Consider the following 17794-nt stretch of genomic DNA (forward strand, 5'->3'; position numbering starts at 1 on the left):
AGGCGGTACCTGGGAAATAAATGGGGACTTGTTTCAAAGAAAAAGCTTGAAAGAATATGATAACGTATGTTACCAATTGAAGAAACTTTCTGTCTGCCGGGACCTTTCTCCCTTTCTCTCCGCTACTTTATTTGATAGAATCCTTTTGAATTCATTGTAAACCTTTATATTAGCTTCAAATGCTCTTGAAATTCTTTTGATTTCAAAAAAAAAAAAAAAAGATAATTATAACAGGTATTGTGGTTGTACTGGACTTAAAAAATAACAACAATAACAATTTAAATAAAACAGAGATATTTTGTGATAACGACATTGAACCATGCTTTTAACATTTGATTGATAACACTAACATCTTTAGTAGAAGCGCTCAAAGCGTTCGCTTGATTTATACAATGCTTACTAGAAGTGCTTGAAGCGTTAATTTTCTTTCTTTTAATTAATCAAATTTTATCCTAGTTGTAATTTTGTTCATTCACATATCCCTTTCTTTTTCAGAATTTTTTACACTTTTTGTTTCTTGTAGAGACTTTTGCAATAAAATGGGGACTGCTACTGGTGTGCAGCATCATAAAACTCACAGAGCACCACAGTCTGGTGCATCTTCAAAGAATTCTTCCTCAAAGAAGAAACAAGGGACTTCTAATGATGGAAAACAGCAGAATCCAAAGGTAATTATAGTTTCTTTTTGATCTATAACTTCTCTGTAAGTAACAATCTCAAGCAGAAATGCCTTTTTGCCTGCAGCACATTGAAGGCCACATTGATTGAATTTTTTGTAACTATGGGGATCTTTTTGCATGCGGCACATTAAAGGCATACATTGATTAAAGATTAGTATTGTTTTAGTTTATAAGTTATGATGCATGTGCCCACATATATTGTTATACTCTGGAACTTTAAGCATTATGTTCAGTGTTATGGAATTTGTTTCCAGCACGTAAGGTTGATTGAAAAGCATGTGAGATTCATTAGAAATGCAAGTATAATTGGACATCAATCTCTCTAAGAGGAAGAGCTCAGGTTAATAAATTAATTGGAAACGTAGATGACTAGATGAGTTAGTAATCTCTACTTAAGATCACATAAGCATATGAAAGCAAATAAAGATTAAGAGCTAATATCAATTGGAGGGTGCGTATAGTTTTTAAGGCTCATTCCGTAAATGCTTAAGCATGATACGTTTTAATTATTTTTGTTTCTCCTATGCAAGCTGTTGGTTGCTTTGATTGTTTTGTATTTGTACATGGAATCATGTCCATTCATTCTTATTGCTCATTTATTGTGTATTATATCCTGTTATATCATAACCTTCTAAATGACTAATCATGTTCATTACGTCATCGGTGTGGTAACACCTAAAGTGATCATTATTGTTGCCGTTCCGTAATGTAGTTCCTTCCAAAGATTTTGAAATGCTCATTACCCCTTTTTTCTAGGCATTTGCTTTTAGTTCATCTGTTAAAGCCAAGCGGTTGCAATCACAAGCAGCAGAGAAAGAGCAGCGCAGGCTTCATTTTCCTACTATTGATCATTCGATTGGGGAACCGGCTCCATATGTTGTTGTGGTTCATGGACCTCCTAAGGTACTTTCTTTGGTTAATACTAACGAAGATATAAGTTGAAAGCTTAATTGACTTCTGACATCAACTTAGACGGGGTTTTGCTAATATTGCAAGTTTTGCTTTTTCAGGTCGGGAAGTCTCTATTGATAAAATGTCTAGTGAAGCACTTTACAAAACAAAACTTATCAGAGGTTCGAGGTCCAATAACCGTTGTAACAGGTTTGTAAACAAGTTTAAGTCGATGCCTTATTTTCTTTCATCAAATTGGCATGCATCTGCTCAGGCACCGAGTGGTTATAAAAATCACTGATGGAAGACAATGAAATAATAAATAAATTTTCCGCCTCTGCAGGAAAGCAAAGGAGAGTACAATTTGTGGAGTGTCCAAATGATATTAATGGCATGATTGATGCTGCAAAGTTTGCTGACCTTGTATTGTTGCTGATTGATGGAAGTTATGGTTTTGAAATGGTAAGCTATATACTTTTTGTATCAATTCACCAATCATAGAAATTATCTTGTCTGCTAACTAGGAAGTTCTGCATCTTGAGTGCATTATCCTTTTGTTCAGAGGATGCAATGATCATATGTTATGGAATTGTTATTTTCTTAAATGGAAAGAAGTATCATGTATTGAGGGTGGCTTGGATTAGGTTTTGTCCCATAGTAAGATGTTGGAGATTGAAATTTCTAACCATCATACAATTTCTATGCTAAAGCGTGGTTAAGCTACATACAACAATCCCTTACCATATTCTATAATTGGTGAGACCCTGTTTGATGTGAATCTCAAAATTGACAACCTTTAAAAATACAAAAATACAAAATGTTTGTGTTATGATGATTGATGACCAGTTTGAAATAGTGAAGTTTTATTTGAATTTTAGTATGAGCATGTATGTTCAAGTTTGAAATAGTGTAGTTTTATTTGAATTTTAGTATGAGTAAAGTTCTATACGATGACCACAAAACTTTTAAGTTTTATACCACTTTTTAACTACATCTATATTATATTCAAGCTCCTAATTTTGGTTCTTATTCTTCATGCATACTATATACCTTTTGAATATGAACTGAGTTGGTCACGTAGGAGCCATCAGTTGGGCAAAGTATGGTCTAACCTTGACGCTTATAAATTTGTTTAAAAATAGTTAATCTTTTCACTGATATTAAATAATGTGCCGTTCTTTTATTTAGGCTCCTTTGTAGTTATCTATGCATGCAACTAAAACTTGCCTTTATTTAACACTTTATTTCAGGAAACTTTTGAGTTTCTTAACATTTTGCAAGTCCATGGATTCCCGAAGGTCATGGGTGTGCTCACACATCTTGATAAATTTGAAGATGTGAAGAAATTGAGAAAAACAAAGCAGCGTCTTAAGCATCGCTTCTGGACTGAGATAAAAGAAGGGGCAAAGTTGTTCTATTTATCTGGGCTTATTCATGGGAAGTAAGTTGCATTTGTCTTGTAATAAAATTTCTTCATGCAGCTAATGAATTTATTTCGTTGATTGTTAGTGTGTTTAACTAACAAGTCCAAATATTTGGTGCATTAAGTAATTTGTTTTTGGCCAGTGTTTTTTGGCTTTACTTTCTATTCCAACGTCTTGATAGATTTTGAATGATGGCTGATCTGTGACTACTTTCACTGATTTGCTCCCGTGACAGATACCCTAAACGTGAAATTCACAACCTGGCTAGATTTATCTCTGTTATGAAACATCATCCATTATCATGGAGAGCTGTACATCCTTATCTGCTTGTAGATCGTTTTGAAGATTTAACACCTTCTGAGCGATTGCATTCAAATAAAAAATGTGATAGAAATATCATATTATATGGTTACCTTCGGGGTTGCAATATGAAGAGAGCTACCAAGGTAATGCTTTTTCTTGGAATTCTTATCTATTTTTTGGAGTTGCTATTAATTTTTCCTTGTTTTAATAAAAATTAGGTAACTTAAAATACGAAACAATAGAAGGTAGTTTACATAATTCTTGAGTTGTTGTGGCTAGTAAAAGTTATTGAGGATTGATTCTATGTGGTTTATTAACTTAAGAAACCATGTATTAAATCATGTTTTTTGTGTGTTCTGGCACAGGCTCTGCTGTTATAAGAGTAGTTAATGCTTCCCAGTTGATTCCTATTAGTGATGATATGGAAGTGTCAATGATATGAATAACGCCAAAATTATCATAACATAAAATAAGTTGATGTCCTTGGTTTGATGCTTTCCTAATGCTTCCCACTTGATTCCTATTTGTGATGTTAATGGAAGTGTCAATGATATGAATAACGCCAATAGCAAGCAAGATATGTAAACATTTTATATAATGTTATATTCAATATTCTGTGCCATAAACTGTGACTTTTGTTGGTCCAAAGGTTTGTTTTTGATGGTCAATATTTTATATTTTGCATATTATACATTTTTTATGACCTATTGATGGGTCTTGGAACCAAAAAAGCCTTGTTGAGCACAAATACTTGCCACATATCCTATTGAAATCATTAGAAAAGTTATAATTCCACTTGGGGCTTAAGGGCATTAAGTTGTAAGTTTTATTCTGAACTGGTTTTCATATTGTCTTCTTGCTTTCATTTCTAGTACGGGAGAAAATTGTGTGTTCCTTTCAGAAATTTCTACAGGGAAATGTCTCAAGGTTGCTTAAATTTGAACAAGTCATCGTAAATATACTTGTGAAGGAACGGATCTCTATCATTTATTGAGAAATTGAAAAAAAAAGGGTGACACGACATCTTTTGTAACATTCTCTATTGTGCTTGGTGGTGGATCTTGGCTTTGTTTCATATGTTAATGGTAGATGTGGTTTTATTTTTCCTTGAAAGGTGGAACACGCTTTGGATTGGCTTTATCCTCGTGGCAGCTGCATCTCCTATTAGCAGTGGAAATCTGATCTGAACTTTGAGAGCTGGGTGGTATCTGATAGGAACCCCTTGGATTTCCAAGTGTCTCTCACCAAAAGCAAAAAGATCCAAGATGAAAACTGCTGTCCACAGCAGTAAAACAGCCAAAAGCAGTAGAAAAATAGGGAGAAATTCTTGGAAAACAATAGAAACGATTGTATTCCACTAGTAGACAAACAAAACCAAAGCAAGATACAATGTTCTTCAATTCGAGAGGAAGAACAACTCTCCAACAATCTCCGGCAACGCCAAGAGCCCAAGCAAGAAACCCTAGAACACCAAACTCTTTTCAAAAACAAGATGATAACCTAATTCCCCTCATAACTCCCTATTAAAACAATCTAATACAAAATAAAAGCAAAAGGACTTCTCTACCCTTCCTTCTCCCTCCAAAAACACTTAAACCATGTTTGAATTTCAAGTGGACCCCACCCCAGCCCCCTTTGAAACTTCCGCCTGATCCCTGGCCCGTCTCCGCCTGGAGAAAACCCGGACCGGCTGGGCCGGTCCAGGTTGAGCCGGTCCATGCTGGACCGGCATAACAGTATCTTGAATGGTGGCTCTAGTTCTTTTGTTTCACAAATTCCTGCGGTATGTGTGGCTTTGTTTCTGATGTAAAACGATCATGCAAAGTTGAATTACTTGAATAGTTTGCACGCTTAAGTGTTAGAAGCCATAATAATCATATATTCACAATGAATTTTCTAACGACAAAAGAAAACACTAAGAGCGGTAAAATAAGCTTAGGCTGAATCACACGCGTAAGAGTTAGGATCAGAAAACAATCAAGTTAATCTAACATTGCATACATGAATGGTTCAACGTAAATCCCTAAATTAACAATGAGATTAGGCACTATGAACGAGTCTCTCACTCAACTCTCTATTTATCTAAGCTTTAGCGGGGAAGAATTAGGATGATATTTTGTGAATCAACATATAACCACAAGTGATAAGTGAACTAGGAAGATAAGAGAGTTTGGTGGAAGAGTTTACCTACATGAAACAGAAGACATGAAGCTTTGGTGTCGACGATGGCTGTTTCTGCAATGGGATAGCAATCGAAATCCTTTCACAAGCTTGAACAGCTCCTAGGAGGGATTGGGAGTCATCGGCCAGCAGGGTGTGGACTCCAGGAGGGCTGGGCAACAGTTGGGTTGGTTGGACAGCAATGGAAAAGTGCAGAACTTCCCTGGACAGCGATCCCGACAACTTGGACAGCAATTTTCCCAATCTCTGGATTTCTGGATATGTTGAGAATGGAAAAGTTCTGGACAGATTATAGAATCCGTCCAGAAATCTGGACAGTAAATAATACGGCGTAGAGAAGCCTTGGACAACTGCTATAGGGTGTAAGGAGCTTCAAGACAGCAAATCGTGACTCCCAAGGGTGCTGGACAGCAAGACGTTTTGCTGGAATTTCGTGGACAGCTTGTAGGAATCTCTAGGGAGAGAGAAATCAGAGAGAAGAAGGGCTGGGAGAGGGCGGCTAGGGCTGAGGTGGATTAGGGAATTGATTGGAGGATTAATTTGGCTCAATTTGAATTTGAATAGGGGCTTAATTTGGGGCGTTAATAAGGGAGTAATAATGGCTAGAATTAATGAGATAGGAGAGAGAGGGAGGGATTTGGGGAGAGGATTTGTAACTTCCAAAACAATTTATGTCATTTAGGAAAGATAATGACAACTCAAATCTAATTTGAAATTCAAATAGATTTGGAGTTATGCACTATCCTAATTTAGATTTGCAAATAAGGAAAGTTTTTTAAGTTTGAATTTCAAATTTAAAATTGAGGAAAGGGACTAATAAATCTAATTTGATTTATTTTGAAATTGAATTCATGATTGATACTTTCCTAATTTGGGATTCCCTATATGGAAAGAATTTGAAATTTGAATTTGAAATTTAAGGAAGTCAAATTTTCCCTCTCATTCTTGAGCTAAATTAGGAAGTCATTATGATGATTTCAATCATCATAATGATGAAATCATCATAATGAGGGGGGAATTATGAGGGGGGCGGTGGCAAAGGGGAAAGAGAGCGGCTAGGTGGCGGGTTGTGGTTAGATAGGTGGGTGGGATTTAGGCGGTGGAGCTAGAAGATGAATTGGGTGGAGGAGGGAATTCGATGTAAGAAGAAAATAAAAGAACAAGAAAGATAAGAGAACCGCGTACCTTGGAATCCACCAAGATTGACTGGCATTGCTTTTGCCCCACTTGGGCCTCTCCTCTCACAAACTCACTAAGAGATCATCCCAAGAGAGAAAACTTAGAACTCACAAAAAGATCCATAAGCACAAGCTGAAATTTTCATATTAATCATCATCCCTTTCCAAGAGGAAGGGAAAGGCTTAAATAGCCAAATACATGAAGGAAAATAAAAGACACAATTGCCCCTAGGGCAAACATAAGATAAAGCCCTCAAGTGAGGGTAGAAAGAGAAAAGTACAAATAACAAATCAAATACATCAAAATGAATAGACACGATCGTAGCCGTTGATCTTCGATGTCCTCATCAATTTCTTATGAGAGTGATAGTGCTTTGAGGGTCTTCAAGCTGGCTTTGATGAGTGGTTTCTGCATAGAAACAATTGTGATTTTATTGCTATCATTATGGATGGCTTCATATGACTGTTGTTAGCTAAGGAGATTAATATAATTGGAGATGCACGGATGTGAGCAAAGAAACTAGTCTAAGAAACTATAATCAGGATAGAAACTTGGACTGTTGATTTTCTTACTGAAAAATTAATAGAATTAATATAATTATAATTCATAAGAAGATAAATATTCTATGCATTCAAAAAATTAAATAGTGCGTAGAGAAGTTAAGGAGATTGATAGTTTAGAATTTGAACTTTGGTATTCTAATGGAAGTTGTACTAGAAATGGTGCATGTGTGATTTTAGATAAGAGTTTGAAGGATAATGTTATAGAAATTAATAGAATTGGAGATGAAATTATAGCTTTAAAGATTATTATTGATGCTAAAATTAGTAATATTATAAGTGTTTATGCTCTTGGAGTAGGTTCAGATATATGTTCAAAACTAACATTTTGGAATGACTTAGAAGAATAAATACAAATGATACCTCTTAAAGAAATAGTGTTTATTGGAGGAGATTTAAATGAACAAGTTAGTAGAATGATAGAAGATTTTAAAATCATTCATGATAGCTATGAGTTTGGAGCGACTAATGAAAGTGGCAGGATCATATTGGATTTTTTTCTAGCTTATGATTTTGTAATTGTTAATTCCTCATTTAAAAAAAAAAAGAGGAGCTTCTCATCACTTATAAGAATGATATAGTAAAAGTCTGGTAATTATTTTCAAATAAGAAAAATATATCGTTTAGATTGTATAGTTATTCTAAGTGAAAATTGATGTACTTAACATTTTTATTAGTTTTGAGTTTTAAGATGAAGGGTGAAATATGCAAAGTAAAATAAAACATTATCTTAGGATTAGATAAGGACATTTATAAAATGCTAACAAAAAAAATATTTTTGAGTGTAAGATTTAAGATATTAAGATTTTATTGTGCTTGGAGAAATTAAGATTATGTGAGAAAAAGTAGCTGGTGATATTAAGCATATTGTATTAGATGTGATTGGAGTATTAAAAGAAAAAGTTATTAATAGTAAGAATAGTTGGTGGTAGAATCAAAATGCGCATGAAAAGATAAAAAAATAAGAAGCTTTATTATAAAAGTCTGTTTAGATATAAAAGATTGAAAAATTGGGATTAATATAAATGGATCTCTAAGGAATCCAAGAAAGTAATATGCAATGCAAATAATTTTTCTTTTAATGATTTATGTTATGGATTATATAGTAAGGAGGGTGAAATATGTATGTATAAGTTAGCCAATTAAATAGATAGCAGAAGTAAATTTAGTTCAAGTGAAATATATTAACAATGAAGATAAAAAAATATTTTTATTAAAAGAGGATATTCAAGAAAGGTGGATGAGATATTTTGATAAGCTTTTCAATAAAGATTATGAGAATACGATTGATTTTAGTGACCTTAGCATACTAAATGAAATAGAGATTTTTATTTTTATCTTTGAATTAGTAAAATCGAAATTAGAGAGAATTTTAAAGAAAATGAAGTGTGGAAAAGCTATTGGACCTGATGATATTCCAATAGAAGTTTGAAAATGCTTAGGAGATGATGAAATTTCTTGGCTTAAGAAACTTTTCAATATTATTTGGAAGACTAAGAAGATGGCAGATGAGTGGAAAAAGAGTATGTTGATTCTTATTTTTATGAATGAAGGTGATGCATAAGAGTGTAAATTATAGAGGAATTAAGTTAATGCGTCATACATTAAAACTACTAGAGACAGTTATTTAGCATAGATTACGATGTGATACTAATGCTTCTCAAAATCAATTTAGATTCATGCCAGATAGGTCTACTATGGAAGCTATATATTTATTGAGAGATTTGATGGAGAAGTATATAGAGAATAAGGAGGATCTACATATGATATTTATTGATTTTGGGAAATCATATGATAAAGTTCCAAAATAAGTGTTTTAGAAAAGAAATGAGTTAATAATGCTTGTATTTAAGTCAGTAAGGATATTTTTGCATGAGTTGTTACTTGTGTTCAAATACAAGGTGGTTTGACCTATAAGTTGGATTGCATCAAGGATCAACTTAAGCCGCCCATATCTTTTTTCTTTAATCATAGATGTTCTTACCAGACATTTATAAGAGGATGTACCCTAGTGTATTCTTTTTACTGATGATATTCTTCTTGTTGATGAGACTAGAGAGAGAGTTGAAGGAAAACATGAATTATGGAGGTCAACCTTAGAGTCCAAGGTTTTCATTTGAGTAGATTTAAAACCAAATACATGGAGTATAATTTTAGTAGTGATAGATCTAGTGGGAGGATTGTGAGTTTGGGCGATCAAGTCATTAGTAAGATTGCACATTTTATATACCTCGGTTTTATTGTTCAAAGTGTTGGTGAACTAGATGAGGATATTATTAGTAGAATTCAAGTTGGATGGTTGAAGTGGAGGAATGCATCGAGTCTATTGCGTGACAGAAAAGTACCCCTAAAACTTGAGGGAAAATTTCATAAGATGGTGGTGAGACCTGCAATATTTTATGGCACAGAATATTAGCCATTAAACAAGAAGCATTAGATTAAGTTAAGTGTTGCAAAGATGAGGATGCTCAAGTGAATTAGTGATTTTACTCCTAGAGATAGAATGTGAAACGAGCATATACGTGAAAATGTTGGAGTAACTACAGTGGTAGATAAGATTAAAGAGATTCGTCTTAGATGGTTTGGACCCAAAATGGTGGCCTTTCGATCACTCAATTAGAAGAGTAGATGTATTAGATTTGGCCTATCTTAAGAAAGATAGAGGTGAACCTAAAAAAGGATGGTTAGAAAGTATTAGAAATGGCCTTTCTTTATTAGATTTAAATGAGAATTTGACTCTTAACAGGGTATAATGGAGAAAAAAGATTTATGTAGCTGACCCCACCTAGTGGGATTAAGGCTTGTTGTTGTTGTTGTTATTGGCAAATTGATGTGGAATTGGTGGGAGATGGAATTTGTATTCTATGTGGGGGAGATGGAATTTGGATTCATCCACATGGTTGTGTATGGATTGACTTTATACTCTATGACTGATCTATTTCCTTTTATTGGTGGAAATATAATTTGAATTAAGAGAGTGGGTGATGTTTTTTGAAGTCATTCCATATTTTGAACGGTGGTTCCGGTTCTTGTATTTTACTGATTTATGTGGAATGTTGATAACATGGCTTTATCTGTTATGGGATTTGGGGAGCACATAACCAGAAGATCTGCAAAGCACTAAAAATTGTTATTTTATCGTTGTTATGAGGGGTGGGCTTTGTATGGATGCCATGGGAATTTAAAATTAGATTTAGGTATAAATTTTTATCTTTTGAAGCTAATGTAAACTTTAATTGAGATTGATCCTGTCAATGTCAATCTTATATATTAACTTAGTTTATGATGAGTCTATATTTCATTGTTTGAGGCATATAATTAACAACTTTTGAATTAAATAAAATTTCTATTCTATTTTTCAATCTTATGAGTACAAGTTGGATGTGTTAATCCTACAAGCGGGGCTCAAACGTGTTTGTGATTTTGGGTGAAGCGATCTCCTAATGCTAGTTTGAGGCTTAGTTTCCTCTACTGTGATGTTTTTGTTCTTTGACTATTTATTCTTGATAATTTATTGTTCGCTACTTTAGTGTTCTTCGTTTTGGTAAAAAATTGATACATAATAAATTGGATTTTGTGACAAGTAATTTGCTTGGTCATTGATTTATGTTTCAAATTTTTTGTTGAGATTATTAGTTATTTATGGTAATTTCATTGTCAATTTGGTTGAAAGACTACCATCATTTGCTATTATCTAAAGTGAATTATTGGATTGATTGATAACTTGTGATATACAATTTCCTAAATTTTTGTTGCATGAAAGCATACTGTGCACAATATTAGTTGTACTAGAAAATCCAAACCCCGTGTCGTCTTGCATCAATGTTGCTTCGCATGAGAGTTTTCTCTCTTGTTATATTTTGTATTTTTTATAAGTTTGAGTAGACTCTCTAAGTGGTTTACATGTAACAAATCATTATTACACATGATTCACATTTGTGTGTGTGGTATTGGGAATGACAAGAAATGGTCGGAGTGATCGGTGGTGGGTGTGATTTGAGTTTGAGTTTATGTAACTTTACCAAAAGGAACGAAGAAAAAGCTTGGTCAAAGGTAAGCAAACTGAGGGTTGAGTTTTTGGTCAATTGACTGGAGTAATAAAAAGGGGATGAAAAAGAAGAGATGTCGCACAATATTTTAAGTTATTTGACATTGTGGGCTATGCTCACTATATTAATATGGAGATGATTTTACTACTTAAAAAAGAAGTATTAAAGAGCTTCTCAAAATTTGAAATTTCCGGCTCTCTTGGGCTACAATTTGTTAGAATGTATGAGCTTGACTTTGTCTATATAGCATAACCTTGCTTGAGAAGGCTGAGGAAGGAGTACTTTTAACTTAACTAGCTTGAAGTGTTTTTAGAGTGGATAATGACCTGAATTAACAAGCTACTGGATCTAGAAACAATAGAGGTTTGGTCCACATGGCAGGTTAGAAAGTGATCATATACCAAATGGCAAGCATCAAACGACCAGATGACTGACATAAGATTGGTAGGCGATTTGATTCAGCATAGATTAACATAAAAAAGGCAATACGGTGCTTCAGGGAATATTCTTGGCATGGCTACTCTCATATGGGAAATGACAATGTGACGTCTCTTGGGTGGCTAGAGTACATAGTGATGGTTGCGGGGAAATCAAGACAAAAATTAAAATTTCAGAGTCCGAGGATTAACATAAGTTGGAGTAAAGGAATATTACCTGTGGCCTTGCTAGGGAATGATCTTGTTGGTAGCTCTTAGTTGATCCATTTAACATGCAGTGATGTCGAACTCGGGCAATATTCTTTGGACTATCTTGGAAGTTTTCTTTAATCCAACTGACAAAGATGCAAAATGAGTCAGTATTGTGGTATTGGCTTGCGAAGTGGTGCAGGGTTGATCCCTCTTGAACCTTGTTCTTAGTCCGACTGATTCTGTTAGAGAAGGTGATCAAAACTAAAAATTGGGCATGTGAATGACTCTGATTAAATGTGTGAAATGGGGTGTTATAGGTGGTATTCATGTAGTGCTGTATGAAAATAGAAATGAGAAGAAAAAGAGTGGTTCAAAGCTATTCTCAATCAAATATTTCTTTTCCTCTTGGACTTCATTCCTATAGTCCTACTGCATTTTGTAGGCAAGCCAGTTGAACCTTATTTTAAATTGTTGGACATGTGGACAACTTTGACGAGCACACAAAATGAGGTTTTATAGTTGTATCATTTAAGAAGTAATGGATGAAAATGAGAATGTGAAGGATAAAGTGGCTTGATGCTATTGTCACTCAAGTATTCTAATACTGCAGCCTTTTTAAATTTTTTGTTTCGTTTGCTGCCACTTAGGTTAAATCATATGCAGTTAAGCATAAGTTTACATGGGTTTAAAGTATTTATTTAACTTTTAGGTTTATCCATACCAGTTTGTAGACCACTAGAATTATATATTGTCAATGTTGACTTGTCCTTTGTCCTACAACTAGTCTTGTATTATTGACTACTCTATGAAGCACATACACTACAAAAATCCTTCATTGTCTTTGGCGGACACTTTCGGACATGAACATAACTAAACCACGGCTCAATATGCTAATTTTTTTTAGTAGCAGTTGGACACAATCAGGCACACCCTACCATGGCTAGGGCATGTGATGACAAAGTTATTTTTTATTAATGAGCTAGTTTAGCAAATTATATTGTTATCAATGATGGTGAAGGTTTTATTGCAGAGGATATTAGTGTTGATGGCGGTGATGGTCATGATGCCAAGTGTGTTGGGTCAATTAACTGTACATTAATGGTTCATATATATTGGAATATTTGTGGATATATAATTTTGATACTGATAAAGTAATGCAAAATGATTAATGTAATGTTATTATGTTATTGATGATTAAGTGTACTTCAAAACTAAGTGTTTTTGAAAACATATTGATATATAATTGTTTTTTTTTCCTAAGCTTTTTGTTTGATAGATATGATAGTAAATTTCATTTTATAATATTTTTTTATAGAAAAAATAGATATTCTGTGTTTTAATTTCATTTTTATATTAATAATTTATAAAAAAATGTACTATCCATAGTGTTTTATATTCTACCTTAGAAGTTATGCCGTGCCCCTATGTCCGTGTCATGTCGCATTTTATTTCTCATGTAAGTGTCCGTGTTTCATAGCTTTTTTTTTTCAATTATGGTAAAGTGAGCCATTTTCTTATATTCATAATGCATTGGGTAGGGGTACTGTATTTTGCCAATTATAGAAAAGTGATAGCCGTTTTCAATTGTTTTAGTTTATATTCATAATGTACTGGATGGGCAAAGTTTTTCTCGTAGTTCCTCTTTTTAAGATTTTGCTTGAGTATATTCATTTGTTTGGGATTGATTTTTTTTGGATGATTTTATTTTTTGACTTAAATGCTATTTATCATCATTGTAGACCATGGCTGTATAAAAAAATTTCTAGTAAAGTAGGTTCTATATGGGCTCCTTTTATATCTACAAATAGAGCTGTGAGGACTTGGTCTCCTTTGGACTCCCTTATGTTGGCCATTTGTGTATGCAACCTTAGCTTTATGGGTGTTATATACCAATATTTATTTCCTTTACTTCAATTTTGTTACAGGTGCACATTGCTGGTGTTGGTGACTTCAGCTTAGCTGGGTTAACGAGCCTGGCTGATCCCTGCCCTTTGCCATCTGCTGCCAAAAAGAAAGGACTTCGTGACAAAGAAAAACTTTTTTATGCTCCCATGTCTGGTGTTGGAGACCTTCTGTATGATAAAGATGCGGTGTACATCGACATAAATGACCATTTTGTTCAGTATTCTAAAGTTGATGGTGAAAATGGCGCAAGTGTAAGAAATGGTATTTGATTTATGAACTGCTACCTCTCTTTTATTCAATGTTTGCAGATGTTTTTTGATTGTTAGGCGCTTTGTCTTGAATGTCTGTTATTTTGCTAAAAGGCCTTCTCTTCAGTGACTAACAGGTTTATTGATTATTTTTTTCTTTTATGTGGTGTTTTTCATACTTCATTTATTAATTTAGGTTGCATAACATTTTTACCATCGAAAGTGAGATTTCATTTGTTTACAGAGACACTCTGTAAAGTTTTATATGCAAAGTATTTGAGTTTGTTATCCATTTCTGGATGCATTTTTGGTATTGTGCTTGCCTCTAGGTTCCAAACTTTCAAACTTGCATGGAAATGTGCTCCTTAACCTCTTTGTTGAAGATCATAGTGCTAACCTCTCGAGATGCTCCGTTGGAATTTGCATGACTATATTTTCTTGTAAACGAAACCAAGTTGCAAGTTCCAGTCTGCAATCAGAGTGATTTTTATGGCTGCTAAACTCCATTAGCCAATGTGTCATTTTCCTTCTTTCAGAGTACTGGACTATCAAGGTCTAGCAGATCTAGAACCCTGTTTTGTATTTTATTTTAGAAGTGTGTAGTTGCAGTGATTATCAACTCACATGGGGACAGTATGCAGTAGTTTTCTGAGTGGAGATTCAACTTCGATAGCATGATTATGTGGTGAATTTTATTTTGCATTATCTTTACTTACGCCTCATCAAATCACATGAACTACTCACTCCAAAGTGGTCTATGAAAGCTCTGTATCCTGCTTTATCACCAAGATAGAACTCACTGTAACTGAAAATCCTGCATTCTGCACATTCCTTGAAAGCAATGTTTAAAATTGCGTATTCGGGTATTGAGGCGTTTTTCATTCGTGAGGCGAGGCGTAAGCCTCAAGGCGTTTTGAGGCGTAAGCCTCAAATTCAAAAGATTGCGTAAACATAAAATGATAATTTTTTTATATACAAATGAATGAATAATATAAAATATAAAAAAACATAAGATATGAAGTGAAATCAAAATATCTCAATAATAAGACAACATGAAATATAGTTCAACTCAAAATTCTATCTTTCCCAAATCCCATTATTTTTTTCATTAACATATAATTCCAATTTCCAAAAATAAATAGCAATGACATATCACATAAGAACTCATAAGTCATCAGCACTGTAATCACTAAGGGGTTCTTCATTTGAATCATCATTATGGTGAATTGCTCTCTCCCCTTTCTCCTCTTCTATAGAGTCAAATGTCGGACATTTACTTCAAGATTTATGTAAGTTTTAATATATATAGCGTGAGGCGTAAGCCTCATGCCAGTGGGGCGAGGCGGGCTTCAAGGCGGGCCTCAACCAAGTTGAGGCGCAAGCCTCATAAAAAGAACTCGAGGCGTAAGCATCGAGGCGTTTTTTTACTGGAATTGCGCATAGGCGGGCCTCAAGGCGAGCCTCATATTGCGCAATTTTAAACCATGCTCTACTTCAATGTTCGTGGCGAACCGGAAAACCGCCCCAAGCACGCCTTTGGTGCGTGTGGTGGGATGGGACTCCGGTGCGGCACCTAAGGCGAGGCGGGGTCGCTCGTAAGTACCTCCGAGCGGGGGGAAATAAAAAAAATGCTTTTCAAAAATCCTGTTTAAAAAAACCCCATGGACGCCTTTATTATGCGTGGTGGGAGAAAAACAAATACAACCGACGCGGTGTCTCACCAACACCAACCGTGCATGTCTTTAGTGACGTGGCTGGTAGGCGGCCTCTTTGTTTTTCCACTAAACGGGGGAGACTTTGGGAGGCTGCCGAAATTTGGATTGAAAATCCAAGGACTTGAACAAAAAAAAAAGAGCTTGGACTTGAATTTATTTGAACAAAATGAGCTTAAAACTCAAGTGAATTTGAAAAGTATAAGAGAACTTGATTGAACTTATTTTGGACTCGGACTTGAACTCATTTTTGATCAAATGAGAACTTGAACTTGCAAATAAACTACAATGAAGACTTGAGCTAGAACAAGGACTTGCAAAAGAAGGGTACACAAGACTTGTAGTGAATACAGAACTTGCAAATATCATCTACTCACCAAATGATGATAAAGACTCATGCAATCAAATGTGACCAAAAGAAATTCAGCATGTAATTTAAGTACAAGCAAATGTCAACAAGTGATATGAATGGAGTGAATGTGACAATGTTCTATGATCACTGTCAAAACACAAGCAAATGCAATCAAACCTGCAAGCAACGACAATCAATATGCATGAAGAAGTGAATGAACGCAATTAAGTTACCATACAAACACATATCCCTTGCAAGTAGAAGGTGGTTGATTGACATATCAAGTGCAAATTCCTATGAATGTGAAATGACCATATTAAAGTGTAAATTCCTACAAGCTACTACAGGGAAACTCTTCGCTCTTATAATGATCCTACCTATAAACAACAATAGTGAATGTATCATTAGTGTGGCGGATCCTTTATAGGAAAAAGATAAAAGATCGTGGTGAATACAAGGATCTACTATCCGTGATGGAGAATGCATCTCATGCACAATAATATACATTGGCGGGTGATGATCAATAGATGTGGATGTTATAGCACTCCTATAATCAATCACCATTCGACGTCCAATAAATCTATCATCCCCCCTTGCATGAAAAGCTACATACGTTGTGTATTATGCATCGATAGTATGGGAGATCTTCTACAATAAGCGATAGAAGATAGTGACGAATACGAATGATCACTATTAATGATGAGGGAGTCACCACATACACCAGAATGCTCATACGGGTGATGATCTATAATGAACAATAAAGGCTAAAGTCTCTTTGTAGCCAACAGCCATACAATTGAGGTTAACACATTGGCCCGCTACGAGAAGAGATGGGACACATTCAACAAATGCAAGCACCTACGGAGCAAAGCAAGAGATTCGTTTGTGCACTACAATCTACCTTCATAAATCATACAAGTACTGCACGACAGTCTACCTGTGCAAAGCAGCAAACAATTCCATTCAAAAGCTGCTACTTCACGCCGTCGGATCTACAACCCTTGTACAAGCAGATAGAAGGCGTCAATAAAGTCTGAAATAAATACCCCTGCACGTGCACTATAAATTGTATACATATAGGTACACTAAAGGGGAAAGTACAATCTCAACCCGCATGGGCCCCGACGAGCGTGTTATTGGTACACACATGACGTCTAGGGATGCTGCGCGGGTTATTAAATTTGAACCCGATCCTTCTAAGCAAGTTGGAGTCGACCAGGTTCAATAAATAATTACGAAATGCCTCCAAACACCCGCATGGGCCCCGGCGAACGTGTTATTGGCATACACGTGACGTCTAGAGATGCTGCGCGGGTCAATAGAAGTCGACAGGGTTCGAACCAACAAACAAATGTACGGTTGTGGCGATCGTTATATTTGTCTTAATACATTCATATTAAGCCTTCAAGGCCTATAACAATGAGAATTCACTATCAAGGGTATAAAGCCTACGAGAAATCCGATCCTCTATCGATAGCTAGACAGAGTCGACAAGGTTCAAGATACAAATGGAAATGACCCCAAACACCCCGATAATGGCCGTGTTGAATGCAGATCTCAACCGGAGGGGTGCACAAATATTTTTAAATGCCTCCAAAAAGTTCAAACAAAATACCAAAATTCAAAAATTCCAAAGATCATCCAAAATCCAGAAAATCCCAAAATCTCAAAAATATTTAAA

The 17794-nt window shown here is 35.0% G+C and overlaps 1 protein-coding gene across 2 annotated transcripts in view; it reads left to right on the forward strand.

Annotated features, from left to right (window-relative positions):
• Positions 1-521: 521 nt before the first annotated feature.
• Positions 522-17794, forward strand: part of LOC110111170 (ribosome biogenesis protein BMS1 homolog) — a 40330-nt gene continuing 23057 nt past the window's right edge. For both annotated transcript variants that reach the window (XM_020842928.2, XM_020842929.2), the window contains exons 1-7: positions 522-668; positions 1437-1583; positions 1691-1781; positions 1915-2033; positions 2822-3012; positions 3231-3441; positions 13822-14062. In XM_020842928.2, coding sequence (XP_020698587.1) covers positions 540-668; positions 1437-1583; positions 1691-1781; positions 1915-2033; positions 2822-3012; positions 3231-3441; positions 13822-14062 — 1129 coding nt within the window. In that variant the 5' untranslated portion in view covers positions 522-539. The remainder of the gene's footprint in view (positions 669-1436; positions 1584-1690; positions 1782-1914; positions 2034-2821; positions 3013-3230; positions 3442-13821; positions 14063-17794) is intronic.

Source organism: Dendrobium catenatum, unplaced genomic scaffold (genome assembly GCF_001605985.2).
Source record: "Dendrobium catenatum unplaced genomic scaffold, ASM160598v2 fragScaff_scaffold_1557, whole genome shotgun sequence".
In the NCBI taxonomy this organism is placed as follows: Eukaryota; Viridiplantae; Streptophyta; class Magnoliopsida; order Asparagales; family Orchidaceae; genus Dendrobium; species Dendrobium catenatum.